Source organism: Ictalurus punctatus, chromosome 10 (assembly GCF_001660625.3).
Source record: "Ictalurus punctatus breed USDA103 chromosome 10, Coco_2.0, whole genome shotgun sequence".
Lineage (NCBI taxonomy): Eukaryota > Metazoa > Chordata > Actinopteri > Siluriformes > Ictaluridae > Ictalurus > Ictalurus punctatus.
This window is the reverse complement of record NC_030425.2, coordinates 23463050-23488179: the sequence shown is the minus strand read 5'-3', so window position 1 is coordinate 23488179 and position 25130 is coordinate 23463050. Positions and strand designations below refer to the sequence as shown.

At 39.5% G+C, this 25130-nt stretch overlaps 1 protein-coding gene across 1 annotated transcript in view; it reads right to left on the bottom strand.

Moving 5' to 3' along the window:
* The window catches only part of LOC108271228 (CLIP-associating protein 1), an 80451-nt gene that overhangs the window by 5910 nt on the left and 49411 nt on the right, over positions 1–25130 (bottom strand). Inside the window, exons 20-38 of the mRNA XM_053683180.1 lie at positions 24797–24904; positions 22653–22796; positions 19411–19518; positions 18362–18421; positions 16995–17098; positions 15491–15735; positions 12424–12487; positions 12254–12256; positions 11990–12153; positions 11803–11881; positions 10865–11008; positions 7953–8099; positions 7589–7695; positions 6860–6976; positions 4733–4880; positions 3219–3453; positions 2210–2266; positions 1922–2112; positions 635–763 (exon numbers count right to left, since the gene is read on the bottom strand). Of these exons, the coding sequence (XP_053539155.1) occupies positions 635–763; positions 1922–2112; positions 2210–2266; positions 3219–3453; positions 4733–4880; positions 6860–6976; positions 7589–7695; positions 7953–8099; positions 10865–11008; positions 11803–11881; positions 11990–12153; positions 12254–12256; positions 12424–12487; positions 15491–15735; positions 16995–17098; positions 18362–18421; positions 19411–19518; positions 22653–22796; positions 24797–24904 (2354 nt within the window). The remainder of the gene's footprint in view (positions 1–634; positions 764–1921; positions 2113–2209; positions 2267–3218; positions 3454–4732; positions 4881–6859; positions 6977–7588; positions 7696–7952; positions 8100–10864; positions 11009–11802; positions 11882–11989; positions 12154–12253; positions 12257–12423; positions 12488–15490; positions 15736–16994; positions 17099–18361; positions 18422–19410; positions 19519–22652; positions 22797–24796; positions 24905–25130) is intronic.

Genomic DNA, 25130 nt, shown 5'->3' with positions numbered 1-25130 from the left:
CTTCCTGTAGCCGCCCGCATCAAATTCAAGGCCTTGATGCTCACCTACAAGACCTTGTCTGGAACAGTACCCTCCTACCTCAACACTCTCCTGAAGGCTTACGCTCCCTCACGCAATCTGCGATCAATCAACGACCGACGCTTAGTACTACCTACTCAGCGTGGCTCAAGGTCCCTTTCAAGAACATCCAAAATAACTGTTCCTCAGTGGTGGAATGAACTTCCAACCTCAAACCGGACCGCAGAATCTCTCACCATCTTCATAAAACAGCTAAAGACCCACCTCTTCCATGAACACCTAACCAACTCATAAAAAATAAACTAAAAATAAATAAATACATTAATTAATTAATTAATTGATTTACTTTGGCACTTACACCTCTACTCTGCGCACTTTGCTTCTTCTGGAACTCAATTAACGGATCTTGTATAGTAGCACTACTTGTGATGTTCTCTGCTTGATATATCGCTTTGCTTGTGTTTTCTCATTAGTAAATCGCTTTGAATAAAAGCGTCTGCTAAATGAATAAATGTAATGTAAATGTAAATTACTGATACTACTTTACTGATATGCAGACTTTTCCACCTCAGGCAACAGTAGCGGAAAAGGTTTTTTGACCCCACTTGTGTCTGACCTCTTTGTGGCAGTCTTTGTGCGCCTCCAGTGTTTTCATAATGGTCAGTTCTGCATAGTTCCTGAAGCGTGCGGGTTGACTTCGCAGGATCTCTTTCAGAACACGCAGCGCCAGCGCCCGGATGGTGTGCTGAGCAGGAAAACAGCAAAAATGGACATTAGACATGGATCCACACACTCCCACTCCTGATCCAAAAACCTTAGTTTAGTGCGCTACCCGAGACTGTTTAAAGTGGGTAATATAGTGATATAATTCCACAATGACAATGTTTTACACTGCTGATCTGTTTGACGGGCCTGCTGATTGACGTTGGAGTGTTTCTGTTTACTTTTTAATTACCATTAAAATGATTTGCAGTGTTAGATGTGGCACTTCATTAAAGTTTATTTATATAACATACTGTATTTGTTCAAATATGTTCGCTGGATTTTATTTCCCATTGACAAACTGAATACATTGTCCACTTACCTTGATGCCGCATCAGTGTATCTTTAAAACGGGAAAACTGAAACATTACTAACTGTGCATTCAAGTCCTTCTGGGAATTCGTATTTACGAGTTGGGAAGGCATAATTACGACATCGGGTGCGTTTAAGTCGGAGGTGTACCTTTTCTTAAATCAACTACAAAAAAATACAGTAAGGTTTTTAACTCTACTTCTTGAAGATGTAGACACATCAGGTGTGTTTTTTATGTCTTTAATCAATTTACGAAGCCAGTACAAACTTTATCGTTACACATTACATCGTAATTATACAATGCTATTCCATTTTGTGCAGGCAGTAAGCTTGTTTTATTGTAAACATTCAATTTCGACAAATTTACCATCAACTACAGACGGTGCATCCATTCATTATACGTTTTCGTTACTGACACGCCCCCAACTCAGAAACTCAAAGAAAATCTGTATTTTCCCACTCGTAATTACGACCTTGTGGTGGCGATCATGTGCATTGAACTGGTGTATATATGGTATTTCCAACATTACATGAATGCACCATTAAAATAAGATGGTGGAAGGGGCAGAGCTTCCACGGGTGTCATTCGTATGCTAACTGACACACCTGCCCGTGTCATTGGGCGGGGAAAATACTACTGCTCTATTGGCATATATCTGAGTGATAACTCGTATGAGCATACTCCGACGTTAAAATGTGAAGCACATACGCAAAATGTGTGAAGGTTGGCAGGTCACAGTGCTGTTCATACGTTGCTCTTTCCACATTCTGCTTCGCTGTGAGTGCTATATACTGACACGCACAAGGAGCTGTAAAGTGGATCACTCACATCTTTGTCCCCCAGTGTCTCCAGGAGCAGCAGCAGCATGGTTTTAAAATGCTCCTCCCATACGGCCACACTGTCGTCACGGGTCACCTTCAACAGCTCCAACAGGGCGGCCCGCCTCTCCTCCACACGCTCGCTGTGATTGGACAGCTCCTTCAGGAGGTCACCAACCAGCTCCAGGTGCTGCACAGGGCCTGGCAGATGGCAGAAAAGGAATAATGTGAGACTACACTCAGATATAATTGATCTGCTTGTTTAATGCCACAAGAAATTGAAAAAAAAAACTATTACCTGCAGAATAACTTTTGGGAGCCATGATTTTGTTTTCACCAAACTCTTGACGACGACCTAAAGAAGAACCAAGAAAACTGAGAACACTGCATGTTATAGAGGGTACGCACGTGATGTCACGGTAGGCGTGGAACTCACCTTGTTCACGCCCACTGAGTGGCAAAAAGACTGAGCGGCAGCATTAGTGTACAGCGTGAATTCCGTGAAATCACAGAAAAACACATCTCAAATGGGAAAAAGCTGCTGTGAGAGCGATGTGCTAACAGATTCAACAAGAGTTCAGAGCTATCTTTTTACAGAGTGCCAAAAAACCATTCAGTCCTTTTTTACTAAGTGGAGCAGTGTATGTGTAAGTTCTTTTGGCGTGTGGTATTCATGTACAATGATGAATAATTCGCTACATATTTCTTTTTAAACGCTGCCTGTTTCCATTGATGAATAATGGAGGCTCATTCATTCTCTGATTGTGTTTTACCTTCATAAATATATAATGTTAGTAAGTGGAAGCAGTGTTCGCTACAAACAAACTAGGACTAGCTAGCTTATGGTTTACCAGATAAAATTATAGAATAAAATAAAAATATTTGTACATACAATCAGAATGTTTATTGGTGTTCTTATCACTTTAATTTCTCCAACAAATCCCACCTTTAAGTAGGACCACACGTCAAGGCTTTTGTATGCATTCAGGCTTTGCTGAAAATAAGGTACATATAAATGTCGGGGAAACCGGTTTCTGGCCACATGCCAACGTTCATGGACCACAGGTTCTTGGGCAAGTTGTAAGGGTCACTGTCGAGTCCAACTGCCTTTAATTTTAGCTGATAATCGCTAGATATACAAGCGTTTTCGCAGCTTCCTCTATTAAAACCAGCCATTTCGCTGGATGTTTTAACACTCAGGGGCGTGTTCAGGTGGGAAAGTGACGTCAATGCATATCCTCTATACAGTAACAAATGTCAACAGCAATAAACAAACAAAAAAACAAACAAATAAACGAATGCGTTACCATCACGGAGCTGTTCCACATCATCGTCGAACACCGCCTCTTTTAGAGCAGCTTTATCGTAAGTGCTGATGGAGTCTGTGTAGTTATAGGGATTGTATTCGCGTGTCCTCGGCCCCAGGAAAGAGCGAGGGGACGGTGTGTTCAGTAACGATGTCTTGTTGTCCAGAGCCGTTCGGCCCCCCTCCATCACGTCTGTACCTAGCCGGGGGTCTGCAGCGCAGGACGCTACGGCACTCTGTGTGAGGCACACACCATGAAATACAAGATACTGTTTTGAAAGAAAATCTACATTTGATAGGATATGGAAGTTTCACAGCTATGTCATTAAACAGACAAGAACATTTCTACGCACTATATTTGCACGTGCATGCATGTTGAAAACCACTAGAATAATATTGTTTTGATATATCACTTTGAATGATCATAAGGTCATGAGGTCAAGCCCTGGCACCGCCATGCTGCCACTGTTGTGCCCTTGAGCAAGGCCCTTAACTCTCTCTGCTCCAGGGCTGCTGTATCACGTCCGACCCTGTGGTCTGAGTCCAGCGTCATAACAAGCTGGGACATGCAAAGAAAAGAAATTCAATGTACTGCATTTATATACACTATACTGACAAAACTATGTCCACCCCCACACACCCCCCATACGGGGCAGTGGTGGCTCAATGGTTAAGGTTATCTGGTATAGTGCTCAAATGGGTGGGGGTTCAAGCCCCAACTGTGCCATGCTGCTACTTTTGGGGCCTTAACCCACTCTGCTCCAGGGACACCGTACTGTATCCTGACTGACCCTGTGCTCTAACCCTAAATGGGATATGTAAAAAAAAATATTTTGTTATGCTGCAGTGTATACATGACAAATAAAGGCTTCTCCTTCATGTGCTTGCTGAATATCCCTTTCCAAAGTTGGTCCCCCCTTTGCTACTGTAACAGCCTCCACTCTTCTGGGAAGGCTTTCCACTAGATTTTGGAGTGTGGCTGTGGGGTTTTGTGCTTATTCAGCCTAAGAGAATTAGAGAGGTCAGGCACTGATGTTGGGTGAGGAGGCCTGAGGTGCAGTTGATGTTCCAATTCATCTCAAAGGTGTTCAGTGGGGTTGAGCTCAGGGTTCTGCACAAACCCCTCGAGTTCTTCCATACAAACCTTGACACAAACCCCATTTTCTTTGTGCATGGGGGCAATGTCATGTTGGAACATGTTTGGGCTCCATAGTTCCAGTGAATGTAAATCTTTAAATTACAGCATACAAAGACATTCTAGATAATTGGGTGCGTTCAACTTTGTGGGAATTTTAGTTTAGGCACAGCCCACATATGGGTGTGATGGTCATGTGTCCACAAACTTTTGGCCATACAGTATATGAGAACATTAAGATTATTTTTTTTCTTCAGAATTATTTAGCCAGATGCATTTTTGAAGGAAGTACATCTGGAGAGATACAAAATAACCAACGCTGTGGGAGTGGCAGTAAAGTTCCGCCCACTTTGTTCACTACAAAGTGAAGTAAAACTCACCGCGTCGTCTTTCTTGGTGTCGCGTTTGATTGGCTCATAGCTGTCCTCCTGGCTGCGGAAGCTGAAGCTCTGAATGGCTTCAGTGACTCCTCTCAGAGAGCTGTAGATCTCCTCTGAGTTCATGTTCTCTGTGTCATATTCCAGCATGCTGCACACATAACACATGCACACACACATGCCATAACAAACTAAGTTGTTTTTACTTCAATGTAAAGTAACTGTTAGTAAAGTAAAGCAACAGAGTAAATCCTGAAAAGCCCCACACACACAAGCACAAACACACCAACATACACTCACACACCCACACGCATACACACACCCATACACACACACCTGCACACCCACACACACACACACCCTCACACACACACCATGTTTAAAGTTCCAATCAGATTTTTTTATAGCATAGTGAATTCTCTTTATCTGAGAATTTTCCAGATCATTCTACTCCAGTGGCTATACTTCCCGCAGGACACTGTTTTAATGCTGGTTTACGCCTGCAACCTACTGAATGACAATAAAATAACACAAAAAATAGTAAAAAAAATAATAAAATTGCCACGACAACAGTACTGTGATTACACAATTCTGAACACGTATATACAGTACTGTGCAAAAGTTTTAGGCACTCTATTTTTTTTTAGTACAAACTTTGTTATAGATTTTTTATTTGATGACTTCTACATTATCGAGTCAGTACAAAAAACATTTTAGATTCCCAAACATTAGTTTTCCTGCTCAAAATGAAATGTTACAGAAAAATGTTTGTATGTCAATAAAGAAAGCAGCATTTTATGTAAGAGACACATTTCAGCCAAAAATCACAATGAAGGCTGCTGGGTTTTGCTGCAAAAATCAGGCGTGAGTGCGACAGTTAAAGTCTCCAGAAGAACCGTGTCTGGTTCTGCAACAATGCTCAATAAAACTTACAACTCATTTCCTTATAAAACTGCACTAATTCTACCAGAGACTACTATTTTTTTTTCTCACACCAAATATTGACTTTGTATCATTTACTACTGTTTACTGCTCTTTACGGTATTTATGTTTTCCAAATGTAGAAACATTTGATTTCATTATATTGAAGGCATCTTTGTGCTACAACACTTATTTGCATGTGCCTAACACTTTTGCACAGTACTGTACATCTTCATGTCAGTGTAAATCCCTCAAGCGTAAATTGGGTATCCATAAAATCAAGCAGCTGTGAGTCACTCAAATCTACACAACTAGATTCATACAGACTTTTTAATCAGGATATTAAAAACATTCCATACATTTTATATTGATTTGTGGCACCTCTTGCCTGCCTTTTGTTCTCTAGTGTGTTTCCAAGTCAACTTTATGATCAAGTTGGAGTACGTATGATATTTATTGCTGTTTACATAAAAAAGCCAAAACTGTGTGATACACTAAGCATGCAATAGTTTAGTTCTACTTGCTTTGATATAAACTTAAGACAAAAGAGTCTTACAATAACACCTTTTTCAGTAGCCATTTCTAGGCATCTGTATTTAATCTGCTTTACCTTTCAAAATGTTCAGAATATCTCAATAGCTTTAGCTATATCTGTCATCTTTATTAGACTGTAATTAAGTGTGACTAGTAATGCGCAGTTTAGTGAAACCATCTGCGTGTGAGACGTTCTGAATATATTTAGCTCACTTTGTGCAATCCCCTGGAGAACAGGCTCTGTGAACGTTAGATAACATGCTGAACATTTCGCTTTATGTGGTTCTGTAGTCTTGTGAACAGTTCCTGAATGAGGCTCTAGTTTATTCTATAGTCTTCATCCAGATGCAGAACAAAACAGAATGACAGAGAAAAGTAACTCGAATAAAGGGTGTGAAAGGGATAGATTCCCAAATAGTCAAGCAGGAAGTGTGGAATGATGGGGACTGAGTTGATATTAAGAGATCATGAGAAGTATAATGTGAAAAATGAGATGTCAAGAAGAAAAACAAAAACGTAGTGTGTCTGGCCATTTTGAGACATTCTTCCTGTAGGAACTCGTAATAAATGCAATACAAGCAAACTGGTAATGAACAACAGCCTGTTTCTAAATGGGAAAGTGACTCCCCATGACCTTTGACCCCACGCTGTGACCCCCAGGCGGAAGGCCGTTACCTGGGCGAGGGGGCCCGGCGCCCAGGTCGGAGAGGGGGGGTGCCAGGGCCAGAGGGAGGGGGAGTGAAGGGACACGGGGCCTTTGATAGACCGTTCGAACTCCAGCCCCATATACGACTGAGTCAGGAACAAGGGATGATGCAGGGAGAAGGAAAAACAAAGAGAAAGAGGAGAAAGGGAAGGAAAAGCAGAGGAAAACAGGCTTGCGTGTTAGAAGGTCAACTTACAGGTTAATGTAACAGGATTAGTACTGTTAAACAGCAGAGATCCATAACCAAACATGTGATTGGCTCAATTATATAAAGTGGCTTGTTTAAGTATTCACGCTCATGGAATTTTCCATATTTTTTAAATCTTACAACCTGGAACTGAAATGGACCTGCATATGTGTGTGTGTGTGTGGGGGGGGGGTTGTAACACTACAAAATGTGGGAAAGTTCAAGGGGGGTGAATACTGGTGCACTGGAACTGCATGCTTCTGCAGTGCATTACCTCTTAATCCTGTTTGTTAATAAAATGAGAATCTCTGCTGCAAAAAAAAAATGCATGCAAATGGTTGGAGTATTAAACAATTCTGCTTAAGTACAAAACATCTGCAGTTGTTTTCAGCTTTGAGTAGTTTAGAGGCGTTTTGACTTTAGTCTTATCGTTGGTGAAAAGCCACAAAAGCGGTACTGTCCATATACTTCCAGAATGTTCTGTAGGACTTTCACAGCACTGTTGTAGTACCTGGGTGAGAGTCCTCCATGAGAGCAGTTTGTAGGGGAGGTCAGGGGACTGGTGCGGGAACCAGAGTGTCTTGGAGGTGTGCGGCCCACTGTGTTGCTCGGCGAACTCTAAATTGTAAAGAGAAATACATGAGATTTGCACTATTGTGTGAACAAATCCTTGGAAAGTCTGAAAAAGTGGTCTTTTCCAGCTTTAGAGGGTAATCATTCTGCAGATGTTCTTAAATTCCATGTATTCTGCACGTCATTGTATAATGAGCTTCTGCATCCGTTGCTGTGAACGTTTGAGGTCATTTTTTTCCTACCATCGTTTCAGTATTTATTGTACAGTACTTTCAGTAGCAAGGTCATAATGTTGGTGGTACCGTGGCTGCAGCATTGCTGGAGTTCTTTAGGTGATTGTGCAGGAGTTTGGTGGCTCCATCCTGGAAGGTTTTAGGCAGCGCTCCCAGCAGCATGGTGAACTCTGGTGTGTTCAGCTCAAACAGGGAGATTAGCACCACCTGAGCAGCCTGCAATACAAGCACAGCGTACAGTGAGAAAAGGACTAAGAGTGTAGTGAGCCTTACGAAAAAGAGAAGTTGTTTTACAGCTCCTTCATAACATAGCTGCATCATATCATGATACTTGAAGCCACAATATACAAACGAGAAAGAAAGTAGAGGAAAAACCAACATAAAGTGATTTAGTAAAACAACTGACACAAAAACAGATTTAATGTCTAATACAGCTGATCAGTGCTCTTACAATAGTCTCAGAATGGTGATCTGTGACACCCTATTGGAATATCAATATCAAACATTATACCACAGCACTGTCAATTCTTGATTCTGATTGGTCAGAATAGCAGAAACTCTGACAACAGTTGTAGCTGTACTTCAAATCACAGGACTATTTTAATGCCGGTGTCATTACTGTTTCTATAGTAACAACTCACCTGCGTAACTTAACCACCACATCATTGATTATTTTCCTATAACAGCATGCCACATCATCACGTTTTATTTCTTACAAATTTAAGTTCCCTTCAGATAAAACAACTGTCTTAAAACAACTCTTTCAGATCCTAATATTGTGCATCTGTAAGATAAATATATAACTGTAGCCATTAAAGGAGAAATAGATGTTAAAAACATAGAAAGATCAGAAAAATTGTTAGAGTCTGCATTTTCCGGCATGCGTGGTGTCTGAGCACATCTTTCCAGTCCAAAGCAATAGAATCGTTAGATAGTAACAAGTTCCCAGCATGACAGAGTAAGCATTACACATCTGCAGATAGACATTTAGGGAAGAATATAGCCTTTTACACATTCTTCCTACAGAGTACCAAATAAGAAGAGTTGAAGGTTATCCAGAAGAGCGGCTTCAGTGAGAAGTGTGGTTTATGCGCCGGTCATGCAGGTTTAAAGTGAAACTTTGACTACCTGCTTACATCTCTCCTCCAGGTTGCCCTCCACGGGGAGGGAAGTGAGTGAGCTGAGCCTGCCTGCAAGCTCCTCACTTACCCAGCTGTGTAGGGTCTGACACACACACACACACACACATACACAGTCAGAAAAGCTGGGTATACCTTGCACTAATACTCACTGGCTATTTTACCCGCCATAGACGTCACTCTGTAGGTGGAATTACTGACTTCAGCTCATCTAATTGTAATTTATCATCATTCCAATGACTTGAGAGTATATGGCCATGGTTCTCATAGTCGAGTGTGTGAATCATAACCAGGATGATTGCTATTTATTAAATTTTTTTATACTACAGGGGTTTAAATTACAACCCATCATCAACAAAGTTACACCTACTTTATAAATAATATTAACTTGAATCTAAGGATAATTGTAATTAAAACGTCTTCTATGAGTGGAAAGTTCAAAATAAACATTAAAAAAATCTCTGGCTCCAATAAATAACCAAATATTATTGAACACACTGAAATATTGTATGAATATTTGAATATGTGGATTGTTCATAAAATAAATGTGTACTGAGGGGAGGTCTGAGGATTTTTTTTTTTATTATTATTATTATTTTTTTTACAGTTATAAAGGGGTCCCTGGCTGCAAAACGTCTGAGAATGCCTAATATGACTGATGGATCATTCTCAGCAAAGCACTGATGCTGATAGTGACACTAGTGTGTCTGGTGCTGGTATAAGTGCATAAGCAACAGTAGTGTCACTGCTGGGCTGAGAAACAATGCTGTGGTCAGAATCAGACTATACATGGTAGATGACAATTAGCATAAATTGTGCATCCAGAAAAGATGAGCTATAGTGTGTAACTGTACACAAGCTTAAACAAGGTCTGTACGTCTGACACCTTCTAAAAAACTGCAAAGAGTAACGGCTCACTATCAGCCTGGAAAAACCTCTCAAACGCTGCTGTAGACAAAGCATCGTCCATCCAAGGAAGGCTGCTTATTGAACTACAAGGAGGGTCCTGTTGATGGACATAAGCTTCCATGCTGCGCACTCTCAGTTCCAGAATCAATGTTTACAATGATTGAGATGCCCAGTTGTCCACATGAGTGCATTTTAAGAATCAGTACATCCTTAAAAAGTGGAATATTATACTATTATACACAGATGTCTGAGTATTTTGCACATATATTGAATGAATTTATTTATTTTAGTCATTAACAGTCTAGCCTACAAACAAAAGGCTGGAAATGTAATTGTAAAAAGCACAAAAACACAAAATCAAAAAAATCTAACTACCTATCTATCTATCTATCTATCTATCAGTGAAAAACAGATTATAGATTAGGTTATATAGAATATAGATCATTATACCTAGTCTCCTCCAATATGGGGGGGGGGCTGCCACATGATAGGGGAGGCTTTAGTTATAATAGGTTAAGAAGCTCTGATTTAGGCTAATAAATTAGATTACTGTTATAATGCCCTTTTCAAATATGTACCATGAAATATTTTTCATTTTGACATCATTAAAGGGAATTAACAAACCCCAACCCCAGCCCACCTATTAGATGCATCAGATAGTTTTAGGCTACAAGCAGTGTTGATTGATTTTTTAATATATGTGGAAAAATCCAAGCTCTGATTTATTAAAAGCTGACTGTGCAGCTCAATCACTAATTCACATCTTTGTGAAACCACACTGTAGACTACAGAGGTCTCTGATTACAACTGACGATTAGTGTGTGTATAACTACAGCTGGGCAGTTGTGGTGGATCATAAGAGCTTTTGTGGTCGTCTGCAAAAAATAAAAGGGGGGGTAGTGTTTTCTTAGAGATGAAGGAAAAAACCCTCACCTTTCTGACATCTGAGCTCTTGGGTTCCGTCGTCCAAGTGATGATGCGGGAGACGGCCAGGCGTGTCTCACTGGAGTTCACAAAATCAGTGGGATCCATTTGCCTGGCCAGAGACTCGATATACTTCAGAATGGCCACCTTCACCTACACGACAGAGACGGCAGCGCTAAGCAACTAGGAACTGAAGATTTAAGGAGGATAATTACATTCCTCAATTACTATGCTTTATGATTTAAACAAGCTTGTAGTGGTATATGGAAATTTTCATTTTGTGAATGAATTAATAGTCTGTTATTCTGTTGTTTCTTTTCCAGACAAGTGTTATTTACATTTACATTATTGAGCAGACTCTCGTCCACAGTGTCTCCATCAAAAACATATCCTCATGTTTGACAACTAGGTCAGGAATGGCTATGAAATTTGCTACAAAACATCAAAATGTACCTCATTTGCCTAATATGAGGTGTAGCATCACATCAGATTACACTTCAACAGTGCACTAGGAGCTTCAGCGTATGATGAATTAAAGCAAGAAGCCACTCGAAGTTGTGCAACATAGATTTTATCACGAGTAAGGGTATTCGTAAGCATAACACAAAGCAGAGCTTACAGAAAATGGTCACAAAAGCAATATGATAAACACCGGTTTTCAATAAACAACATCATTTATTATCAATAATGTTCACAATAAAACAAAAATTCTTCTGTTTCCATTTTTAAAGAGCTGCAATAGGTGCCTCTCACAGATATGTAATATAGGATCCTTTCCCTCAATAAATAAATGACCAAGCGTCATATTTTTGTCTCATTTGTTTAATTGGGTTCTCTTTATCCACATCTGATGATGTTTTAGGTCACATTCATACAGAAATGTAGAACATTCTAAAGGATTCACAAAGTTTCAAGCACCACTGTAGTGAAAAAGAAAGTCCACCAACCTTGAGGTTTGGAGTTTGTGTCTGATCGACAATGAAGCGCATTAAGATGTTGAACTGCTGATCGTAGGGAAAGGAATCTCTGTAATGTATAGAGAGAGGACACGTGCACACAAGACACTGATAGTAACATGCTTAAAAATAAGACATGCAAAAAATATATCCCAAAAGTTTCCAGTAGAGGGCAGACCTGGTGACATCGAGAGCTTTCTGCACTTTGGCCTGCACTGAGCCCAGCAGATCAGCGCCCATCTTCTTTAACAGCTGTGTGAGGAGAACAAAGAGCCAGTCCTGCAAATCCTCCCTGTGCAGCACGATGAAGTCCACCAGCGTTTCCAGGAACATGCTGAACACCTGACAGCACAACACTGTTAAGCACTCATGACACACAACCCCTAATATTACTTGTTTGAATCAGCAACTGATTGACCAACCCCAGAAGGAATATACTTACTCTCTGATGCAGCAATCCACACCAAGGTAAGGCCATACAACAAAATCAAAAAGAAAAACTGTTAGCATCACATGATGCTACACATTGTACTGTATTACAGGAGATAAATAAGTTGTATGCTCTTGTCATTCATCTGATTTATAAAGGATATCTTTATTTAGGTCACTCACCTTGCTGTGAGGGTCGGCGAACATCCTAGTGAAAATCTCACACAACCTCTTGAGCTCCACACGGCTGAAAGACAAAAAGAAATCCAAAATCTTAATGAATCGGAGAGAATCTCCTTTCACTACAGTTTTTGCTGGAATTACAGTAGGAACTGTTAGGCTACAGCAGTAGTTCTAAACCCGAGGGGCAAGATCGGAAGGGTTCAGTGAGGGGCTGAGAGCTGGAGATTTAACAATAACAATGTCATGGATAACGAGACACGCCCTTCGTCCCAATTTACAGCATTCTTATGTGATTGTATTTAGAATGTAAGATGAATGTAATGCAACATGTTTTAAAATAGTCCACGTTATTACAGCCTAGTTCTCTTGTTCAAAGAAGTTATAGTGGTCAGAAACATTTCTGATCATACAAGTTCCATACTGGTCGAGTTTAATAAATGTCAAAGTTTTTTTTAATCATAAAATTTATGAAAAGTTATTTTAAAAAGTACAATAACACAAAAGCAAAAAATCTATCTATCTATCTACAGTATCTATCAAAACAGATAATAGATTAGGTATATATTTTATATGGAATAGATAATTATTATACCTGGCCTACTCCAATGGGGGGGGGGGGGGGGGGGGGGGGAGGTCATGTGTAGGGTAGGGGCATGTCACATGATAGGGGAGGCTTGGGGTGGCTTTAGTTACAAAAGGTTGAGAACCTCTGTGCTACAGTATATACACACACTGAGCACTTCATTAGGAACACTATACTAATACTGGGCAGGGCCTCCCTATGCTCTCAAACAGCCTCAATTCTTCACCGTATGGATTCCACAAGATGTTGGAAACATTCCTGGTGCATGTTGACGTTAATTCATCATGCAATTCCTGCAGATTTTACATTAGCTTTTTCAGGTATACTTTGCAGTGAATCTCTCGTTCTACCACATCCCAAAGGTGTTCTACTGGATTAAGTAGAACACCTCACGGAGAGTGTTGAGGTAGGGAGGTGCTGTCCCAGATCAAGGTGTTGTACGTGAGCATCAAGGCCTTGAATTTGATGCGGGCAGCTACAGGAGGTCAGTGGAGGGAGATGAAGAGGGGTGTGACATGGGTCCTTTTGGGTTGGTTGAAGACGAGGCATGCTGCTGCGTTCTGAATCATCTGAAGGGGTTTGATGGAGCTGGATGGGAGGCCCGAGAGTAGTGCGTTTTAGAACATTTTAGAACTTCAAATAAGCAGTGAAGAGCTCAGCCTATTTGGAAATTTGTAGAAAAGTTGCACATAACAACGAAGTATTTTTATGACCAAAAGAATTGCTCAAAACGTTAAAAAAATATAATTATGTATAATCATATGATACATACTGTATGATATGAGAGAAAATACTAAACAGTGTCACAGAACACGTTTTACTCTGCGCTGTTATGATGAACCGACCTATTTATTTGATGTAGAAATGCAAGGGTGCGTCTCAATCAGCTCCCTAGCTCTGGAGATGGTGAATCAGTATATCCTGTGACTACGTACTCGTGTTGTAAAACGTCACCACTAGCATTTATCAACAACAGGCAAGACCGATATCTTTCCGATATTATATGCCATATACACATTCGGTTAAAAGTCCCAAAGGTATACTCAGAATTTGGCAAACATGCTTTTTCTTTTTTTGCTCCCTGGGCCTACAACGATCTGCAAAACGTAGTTAAACTAGAGATCTTGCCACCTCTGAGTACTTTTAAACGGCTTTTGCAAACGATGTTAAAGGAGTCTTGTGAGTGCTTTTCTTGATTTTAATTGATTAATTGTTTTCTATGGGTATTGTTTTCTATGTGCTGCCGTCCTGACAAGGTCTCCCTGGAAGAATAGATTGTGATATCTCAAAAGGATCTTCCTGGTTAAATAAAGGATAAATAAATAAATAAATAAATAAATAAATAAATAAATAAAATTTGTTAAATTTGTTAGCTTGATGTTTCTGTCATGGCATATCAAGCAGGACCATAGGAGAGCTAGTGGATTTTTTAAACACTTAAAAGTCATTAGACTCAAACAAACCGTATACAGAACGTCAAATAAAGTTAAAAATTGCGAACATGAAAAATTATTTGAGAGCCACAACAACGATAACAAGCTACGTCATTTTTTAATTTAATTTTTTTTTTAGCTGAGAAGCTTCAGAAAATATGACGTTATTTTCAGTAAGGGAACATAATGAGCGCCGATGCTCCCTGGCTTTCGCGGTGCATTGTGGGATTTGTTTAGGGAGCAAACATACCAGTGCACTGGAAGGATTTCGCGATTGATACAGCCCTTAAAATGGCCGACTCCCTGATCAGTGCCCTGACTACTGAACTAGGGAGCTGACTGAGATGCAACCCATGATACTTGCAATTTTGTTTTCTAATGGATCACAAGACTGCGGGTTTTGCAATTTCACTTTCACCTAGATCAAAGCGAAAGTGACCACAACTTAGTGTTTTACGCCCTTCAATGAATTTGCTTTTTGATTGAGTACGTTTCATTTGTGTTTGGTCTGACCACTTCTCCAGCTGATAACGCAGAAAACGTCTGGGTTACGCATGTCACCCTGTTCTCTGAGAAGGGAACGAGACATTGCGTAGCTATGCTAAACGCAACGTGGAGTTCCCTTTGAAAGGGAAGTGTAGTTTTCAAGTGTCTCCTGTATCACTGTAGTAAAAGGGTTCAAAACAGCTAATGTTGGCATCTCTTCAGGTTTACTTGTGACCAGGAAAATATAACGAAGCGCAAAATGGAAAACGCTAATTATATGTTAATTATGCCTGCATTTATATAACACTATGTCTGTATTGGGAGGAATTTTGGCCGTTGAATGAAACCACAGCCACGGATTTTTAATGTTTTAAATTCCTCATGAGTGCATTTATATCTGTACTGCAATGTGGATGTTCCTTTTCAGGACATAATGAAGGTCGTAAATGAGGTCATTATTTCAGTTATACTTGTGATACACGGCTAATCTAGCTCCTCTAATTCTCGTTTAACTCAAATTAAAACACAACAAGAAACATGTCCAAAGCTGTTTCGATGAACTCACCTGAGGGTTCTTTGGCTCTTCAGAAGGTTCTGGAGGCCCAGCAGGCCTTCTTTCCTCTCGGACCAGTTGGAACTGGCGCAGTGGTTTAGGATCTCGGCTACGTCCTCTGTCTGGCGCATGTAGTGCGGCACTCCTCCGTTACGTGAGCTGTAAGAAAGCTCTGAACAGGCGCTGGAGGCGTCGCTGTTGGCGTCATCGTCCGAGTACATGCCAGGAGACTCGTACCAGCGCCGCACAGGCCTCCGCTAATGATCCGATTAAAAACACAAAGCACAGCAAGACTCCGGATATATAATACTGCTGTTATATTCGGTGTTCATGCAGCACTATGCATGCAGCTGCTTTTCTGAGGATCTATTGCTGATGTATGAAGAAAAAGGCATGCAGAGTGTTAGTGACGCTGTCATGTATCCGTGAAAGCTGTTACTGCGCTACAGATCTCCGAAACACTGCGATTCAAAACGATAAGGAGTTAAACCAAGGCGCTGTTGAGTTCACGAATCCGATTGGTCAGAAGGTGTTGATTCATTTCCTGATACAGCAGCTCTGACAGTAATGCCGACTACCGTTATTCAAATCACGGGTTTATATTTATACGCTCTTTTTAATACGCTATCGTTTCTATAGCAACAACTAATTCGCAGGGACTTGTGGGCTGGATGCTCAACATAATCGAAACCTATCAATAAACTGATTAAAAACGTGATATTTAACAAAAAAAGAAAAATGCCTGAATGTTGGCGTGGTGAAGTGGTGAAGTTCTCTGTGAGGAGATTTATGGGAGGAGTCTCCAGTGTCAGTCTAGTTGAGTTTTCTATCATGAAAAATAAAAAAAAGTCTAGAGAAGGAGAGTGTGTGATTTGCTGTCAGTAATAAGACAAGCGGCATTTCTTGTCTTTTCAACTTTAAGTGAAAGTGAGGGAACGAACCTCTTAATAGCTGCTACAACCTAAGTGATAACAAGAGCTAACCTGTTTCACTGATGCTCCACAACATTAATTGTAACTATAAACAGACAAAAAGTACATGTCGTTCTTTTTAAAATAAATACATAAAAACCTTGGCAAATCGCTGTGGTATAAGAGGAATAAAACACTTCTGAACATGCTGTTATAGGAAAATAGTCAACCTCAATACAGTAACAGAAATCACACCACCACATTGTTGATTATTTTCCTGTGACATGTTTTATTCCTAATATAATTGCTCCATAAGAAACTACTGCGTGTGACTTTTGTTAGTGATGTCTGTCTGTAATTGACTCTAGAGACGATGAAGATGAAGAGAAGATACAGGTTATAGGTCAATAATTAAAAAAAAAACCCAAACCTTATTCCTGGAGTCTCCTAATAGCTGATGAGATTTAAGACAGCCAGAGAGGGAAAAGCAAAGACAGTGATATGTCAGGATTTTTCGATTCATAATTCCCACACACTTCTGGCTCAGCCATCTGTTATGTGTGTGCTGCGTTACAAACAAATCCGAGTACCAAACGCAATCTCACCAGAGCATCAGCCACTGCTGCCTCCACCTCCATGCCTGTGTTCAGGATGCGCATGGCGTTGACCGAAGCAGAGATCCGCGCCTGATGGATCAGCCCAAAACGATCTGAGAGAAAGGAGAGCGCAAAAGAGAGAGCCAAAATTATGGGTGATTTATTCCTTAACAACAATCTTTAAATATGTCATTTTAGAGTGCTCTTCAAACTGTAATACAAACTTCAACTGCAGCGAAAACACTGACAAGTCCCTCCCCCCTGTAACAAGCCCCTCCCCCTGCAACAAGCCCCTCCCTTCTGCTGTTTCAAATGGTCTCTCATAGCTAATTTTCCAGCCCTGAATATTTATAACCAGAAGCTTTAAATGAAGCAACTCGCCAGATCAACTGAATGGCCACTTTGGAAATGACTGTTTTTTGAGGTATCTTTAATATTCTCTTATTATTATTATTATTATTACAATTAGAAAATTAAAATAAATTAACAGAAACATTAAATATAAAACAAATCACATTACAAATCATTGCAAAATATTCTTTTAAAAAAAACACAATAAAATGCAATACTTTATACACGTAACATAAAAAAGTACAATGATACAAATAAATAAATAAAAACAAGCACAAAAATATATAAATACATAGAAATGGAATGCCTTGTGCTACAGTCAATATATCTATGTCTACTGATATAATAATTGCAGTTTTAAAGTAGAGGTTTGTATCCAGGCTTGGGGTGTGCACGACCCAACAAAAAAGTAAAATATAAACAGTATAAGAAAATACTTTTCATTTTTAATAATAATTTCAAAACATTTAAAAAAAAAAGACCATGGTCATGGTGATATTTTGATTCAACACTAACGCTGTTAGCAAGTGCTTTAATTGCTTATTTGTTTCTATTTTGGGAAAACTGAACCAACTAACTTTTACAAAATATTGTACAAATAACTACAATAGTGATAAGTTAGGAGATTGGAAGTTTGGAAAACCTCTTCTTTAAAGCTCCAAAAATGAACGAAGAAATCATACAACCAGAAACAATAAACAAAGAGATCTATAAGTGACACATTTCCAAAAAGATAAACACCGATACATAATACACAAAACAAGAAAAATTAAAAACACAAATAAATTTTAAAAATCACACACTTCACACCTTGCTCAAACCTTGCTCACACCTTGACATCCATTATCATAAACACATAAATATTATTTATACTATTTATAAGTAAGATATGAATATAGGCAATTTGCATGTATAATTATTCAAACAGGGCCTCAGGCCGAGCTGTAAGGTGTGAAATGTGTGACTTGGTGCTCTCTGGCTCCCCCTGTGGGTTCGGATGCCAACGTCCTCATGCCAGCGTTCACCTGTTTGCAGAGCGTCGCTGCCTGTCAGGGCACTGGTGGAGCGCGAGTGGCGCCGAGACACTGTTCAACAGGAGAATCAAATACAGTTCAGATTTAAAACCCATCTTATACTGCAAGCAATCATTTGACTGTTTTAAACACACAAACATATGTTCTGAGAAGACAAGACTGAATACAGGAGTAGAACATTTCTATGGAGTTTAGTTATACATTCTGAGAGTTACAGCATGCAGGTGAAGAAGAAGGTGTAAGCATGTTATATCTTCTTTAAAAAAAAGTTCAAATTTATATCTTCTATAAACTAATTACAGTTGTAAAAAGTATATAATAGTAATACATACAAAAATTTGGTCCAAACATGTTTTGGCTGAAGAATCATTTTAATATTTAGAAAATAAGGTGCAATTGCAAAATGCCTGAAATTACAACAGTTTTTCTTACTTTGAATGTGGAAAAAATGTAAATATGCTACTAGAGAAGCCTGGTGTCTTTTTTGCTATGCAGGCCTGTTTTTTTAATTCATGAATGCGTACATCACAGTTCCATTATCACATGTTGCTGTCATATGGCAACGATTACATTTTACCATTTAACAGAATACTCAAACTATATAAACTTGTTTAAATGACAAAAAAATAAATGTTAACATCTCAGACAGTTTCATTTTTTTCCTTTAAGTAATTTTGCCTGAATACTGAAAAATTTATCAAATTCTGAGAGCCCTCTTATAATCACCTTCATCATGCCATGTGATTGTAGAAAAGGAAGTGCAAACAACACTTCCTGGTCATGTGACATAGCATTTTTTTATGATGTCAAAGAGAAAGCCCCCTTTTTTCTAGTAATATAGGAAAATAGTAGTTTTGTATTATTGCCTATCAAAAAATTGGAGATGAATTAATTGTTGCCATATGGCAACATCATGCAGTAAAGGGTCATCATAAAGGTTTCAAAAAACCAGATGGACGAAACCTCACTTTAGTCTCGGGTGTGTGTGCATATGTTTGTGCGTGTGTGTGTGTGTGTGTGTGTGTGTGTGTGAGACTCACCAAGTGGAGTAAAACCCCGTGCAGGACTTGTGTCTCTGCTGCTCTCCCTGCTTGTGTCACGACTGCAACCCTGACTCATACTGGGCCGCGGGATGCGACTACCCCGCACTACCAGTTCCCAAATACACACACACACACACAACACACACGCGCGCATGTCCAAGCAGCAGGAGAGAAGAAAGTGAAACAGTTAAGACAGGACAAAGGAAGAGAAAAGAGATTAAGTGATATAAGACAAGAAGAGGGAAGGTATGACTAGTAAAGAGAATGCTCTGATGCTCAGAGATCTGTTCCTGTACCTGTATTTTCTTATACTGAACACACTTAGTACTGTTTGTTTGTACTCTTCTATGCCTGTATACTGTAATGATTTATCATTCCACTATAGAAGAGGATGGAGATTTTGAATTGCTTCCTCTAAGGTTTGTTCCTCATGTGGTCTCAGGGAGAATTTTCCTTACCGTCACCCCTGGCTTGCTCATTCGGGATCTCAATCTATATCTGGATTTCTGTAAAACTCCTCTGTGACAATGTCTATTGTGAAAAATCATGACTGAAATAAAATAAAACTGAATTGAACAGGAAGAATCACTCCTTCAGAGTTACTCATAGGCTGAAATATGAACATGTTCCGACTACATAAATCTTTCAATTTCAAATCTTTACTCTTGATGTTGACCAGTAGTCGTTCTCATTTTGTCCTGAAATTAAATCTCTGTTCAGATAATACACCTGAACTAATTTCACAAAAATTCACATTTTTTGAAATTATTAGTTCAAAAACAAGCAACCCAAAAGAAAACTTATAAATAATAATATATTTAAAATAATAACACACGAGCATGAAGAAGCACAGGCTTCACATTTTCGAGGAATCTGTAACACAGCTTACAGAGGAAACATTCAATAATGTATTCAACAGGTTCTGAGAAAAAAAGTTTACAAATATATAAAGCGCTGTTGTAGAAAACTGGGGCGTATTGATGGTGTATTTTACAATGATCCTATGATTTCCCAATCAACAAAAACATATTACGGAAATTTTTCCACTGGTTTAAGAGCAGAACCAATCAGCAAACAAACAGTAGAGGTCACCAAAGATCAGATAATTATATATATATATATATATATAATTTCCTTGGACCATTGATTACTGACTGCAATATTCATTTTCCTCATTACCTCACCAAACATTTTCCATCCCTGTCACACAGTTCAAGTCTTATTTAAATAATGCTCAAGTTGTTGTCATGGAGATAAAATGTTGCCTCCCTAAAACTCTCAGCATCCCTGGTTCATGCTTCAGGACCAACGGCATTTTGGTGCTGAAATAGAAGCGATTTTGCCAACATATGTCCATTTGAATCAACACTGTTGTGTTTTCCTTCTCTGTACAGTTCATTTGTCAGGAGAACACAGCAAGCACATTCCGATAAGGGTTAAAAACAACCGATCTGAGAGGTTCTGAGTGAGATGTTCTTGGTCGGGTTACAAGCAAACTCTAGCACATTTCAACTGCAGTAAGAAAGCAATTCAACTCTGAATAGACCTGCTTACAGGAAATGAACAAACATGGCATGTATTTTGGGTTTGTTGCATTTTTGTAGGAACAAGCTGCTAAACTAAACTGCAAGCCAATCGCAAATTGAGCCAAAGGACAGACTGTAGAACTGCAGAAATGTGCTAAATAAATAAACACGGCAGTGGTATCTCAGTGGTTAAGATGTTGGACTACTGATCAGCACGTCATGAGTTCAAATGCCAAGCTGCCACTGCTGGACCCTTGAGCAAGGCCTTTAACCCTTAACTGTTCAGTAGTATAAATGAGATAAATCAGACCATACAGGATTTCATACAGGAGTTTTTTGTGTTTTTTTTTCTAGAAAACTACCTGAATTGGTGAAATTGCATTTGCATGAAATTGTTTTGCAGTAATGTTTGTTGGCAAATCAGAACTTTTAGCTGTACTTAGGATTGATGCGCGTGAGTCGAAGAGGGAGTTGGCTGAATGTGCGTTGTTGATGACGTCACATGACAGTCTTGGTACAAATGTGCAGTAATTCTGGAAAGTTGCAAGGTCCTCTGTATATTCTTGATTTTGCGTTCATTTCTGCGATCAAAAAAGTCACTCTGGATAAGAACATCTGCCAAATAGCATTAAATGAGACAAATGCAGGATGTAACAAGACTCAGGGCTTGTCCAATTTATGTCATGTAAGTAGACAAGTAGAACTTCATTACCCGATAGGACACACTTGGTAAGTGCAAAAACATCGGTCCAGATTGTGGCAGACGTTCTTGTCATTGTCATTGTTCTTTTAAGATGAGTGAATTTCGGCTAAGTGAAATGTATTTTAAGTGATAAAAAGCAGTTGAAAACGTTTTGCAAAATACATCTCATCTCTGCGGTCTGGACCAAGAAAACGTGCACCACTTCACGTTTTTTACTACCAAATTATATATAATATCTCATTCATTTAACTTACACTAAGGAAGGATTTCCTTGACATCTCGCAACACACGAGTTCCTGTACATGAGGAATGATGGGATATGCTTAGCCTCGAACACCGCTCCTGACCTGGGACAGTCTTGCGCACTTACTTCCTGTCACGTGCATGCGCTCTCGAGTGGCCAAGACTGCAAGTGTGGGTATTTGGACAGGCCCAAAATGTTTTCAACTAGATACTTGTATAATTATCTATCCGTATTGTCCGTGCTCGGGTGATCTGGGGTATTTTTGTACATTCGCAAAAGGTTTATTTTCTTCCCCCCATCACTGTACATCTGATCAATGAAAGAAAGAGTTGAAAGTATGTTTTCAGCTATACCTGACCCCCCCTTAGCTACTTGTTCTTCTTTTGATTTCGATGAATTATGTGCTGTGTGAAACCAACCAAATAGCAAACAAAGAAAAAACAATAACTTGACTCTGATTCAGACTCCGCAAATAGGTGTCGAGGCAGCTGGTGTCACAACCGTAATCGGCACCAGAAGACATGATCGATTCAAATTACAACCAAGACAGGAAATCTTCCGCTCTTCCGAATCTTACGAAATCTAAATTTGTCATCTGGCGAGAAGCACCAACCAGGATTTCCCATCAGAGTGGCTCATCCATGTATGCTAACTCACATCGTGCTCCTTTGGTCTAAAATAAACTCCACATTGTAATTACTGATGACATTGCAGCATTAAATCTCTGTGTGTGTGTGTGTGCGTGTGTATGTGGTGTTTCTCTCACCCTGACCCGAGCGACCGGGGCTGCTCTCTCGGCTGCAGCCCTGACTGCGTGGGATCCTACTTCGCTTCTCTGCTGAGGTCACAGAGGACATTTTGCCATAGGACTGACCAATAAGCTTCCCAGGAGAACTGGAACGACTCCCAGCTACACACACATACACACAGAGCGAGAGCATGGAGTAAATGTAACGTATCCTTAACATCTCATAGTAGTGTAGTATAATAACACACATACATTATAATACAGTATAACATGCAGGAACACCATTACACAGGAAGTCATAAAACATGAACGGAAATTGAACAAATTCACCAGCGAGGTACATCAACGTTGCATTCAATGAAACTTAAAGGGGAGGAATTGTACATTTGGGACATGGGGTGGAGGGTACATTTGGAGGGGGGTTGGGGGTATAAATCATGCTGTAGTGGTCAGAAAGTCTGCTGTACCGTGAGTCTTACCACCTGCTGGGTTTGCTGACCTTGATCCTTATGTACGAGCAGCACGCGGGGCAGTGAAGGGCATCCAGTTACATAATGACCATGACACGGCATTACCCAACATGCATTGGGCATGTCATTGTATTTGCTTGTACCACAGCGTTGATAAATGCTCATTTTTAGTGATGAAATGCTCGAGAAGGTGTTTTCTTTAACAGCAGTTCTAGCTGCAAGGCTTATATTATTGTGTTCTTTCTAATACATTATCCTTCTTTTATTGAAACAATTTTTGGAAGGAGTCTCCAGTGTCAGCGCTTTATAACGGTAAGGGTAAAACTGTAATGTTACATGTCCTGCCATGGCAAAGGGAACAACAGTTTATAGCTGCTATAATGTAAATGATAACAGGAATTCATTTGTTCAGAGGACATTCCATAACATTAAATGTAACTATTAACGAATAAAAAGTACATGTTGTTCATTAACAGAAATAGATTGCTGTGGTATAAGGAGAATAAAACACTTTGTAACATACTGTTATAGGACAATAATCCACTTCAGTGTGGTAACAGTGACTGCGTTTACATGGACAGCAGTAATCTAATTATTGACCTTACTCTCAGTAAGACAATATTGTGATTAAGGTGTTTACATGAGTCGCTTTTAGAATACTCCTTTCATGTACCCGTTTTACATGTTATAGAACATAGATCGATTAACAGCACACGTCATCACGTCACCGCGCCACGCCGTCCGACGTTCCCTCTAGAATCTCACGTATCAACATACAGTTCGTCTTCGTTATGGTACCGTATACAGTTCTGGGTGTTTTTATTTTACATTTTTACGAAAGCTTCAAGTGCGGTTAATTATTTGTCATGCTATATGTGCAAATAGACGACTGCTTGAAGCTGTGGGCTGCGTCCCAAACCGCGTACATAGTATATAGAGATACATGTATTTCGCCTACTACATACATGTATTTCACCTACTATATAGTAGGTAAGAACGCGGTTTGGGACGCAGCCGTGCTCTCTTGTTTCTCGTCAAACGGTTGAGCACTGCCGTGTGTGATCGTGTCCTGTCGCAAAATGTGGTGAAAACTCCCACATGACGTTAATAATGTGATTAAGGTGTTTACATGTCTGTAATACACGTCGATAATGTGACTAAAACAGGAGTACTCCACACGTCTTAATTCAATTTGTGTTTACTTCGAGTATGACTTTAATCGGATTGAGGTAATTAAAAATTCCTGTTTACATGCTAGTTTCTTAATTAAAGTATTGTCTTAATCGGGTTAATATTATTATTATTATTATTATTATTATTATTATTATTATTATAACATGATTATTGTTGTCCATGTAAACGTACTGAGTGACTCCACTTTGTGTCAGTGATTATTTTCCTATAGCAGCACATCCCATCATGTTTTATTCCTTACATAAAACATCCCTGATTGTTGCGATGGGCAACAATACCAAGCATGATGATGTTTATGATGGAGCATAAAAATAGCATCAGATTTCTTAAGAATCAGCAGTTCTTAAGTTACACCAGTTTAGTGAAAACGCGGTGAAATGCATTAAAATTCATCCCATAATGTAACTGTTGCATGGCCCTGTCAGGACTTTCTTATAACCATGATGACAAAGAGTAATTTTTCTAAGAATGTGGCAGCATGTTTGACAGTAAACTCACGTTGTGACTGCGACACCACTTTCGCTCGGCTCCGCCCCCTGCTGTCTGTAACAGAGGCTCCGCCACCAACGCTGCTGCCTGAACTCTGTCTCCGTGTGCGCACACGACCTAGAGATATAAAGACAAAGATACAGAGGATGACATGCACGAATGAGACAAATGAGTTTAGATAACTTTGATTTTGGATTTTAAAATGAAAAAACGCACAGACGATGGTATCAACTATACAGAAATACAATCGTGCTTATGAAAACGGTTTCACGAGACACACATGGCAACTTCGGTGTAACTTTCTGTATATCAATAAACCGAATGGAAATACTGCTGCTGCTCA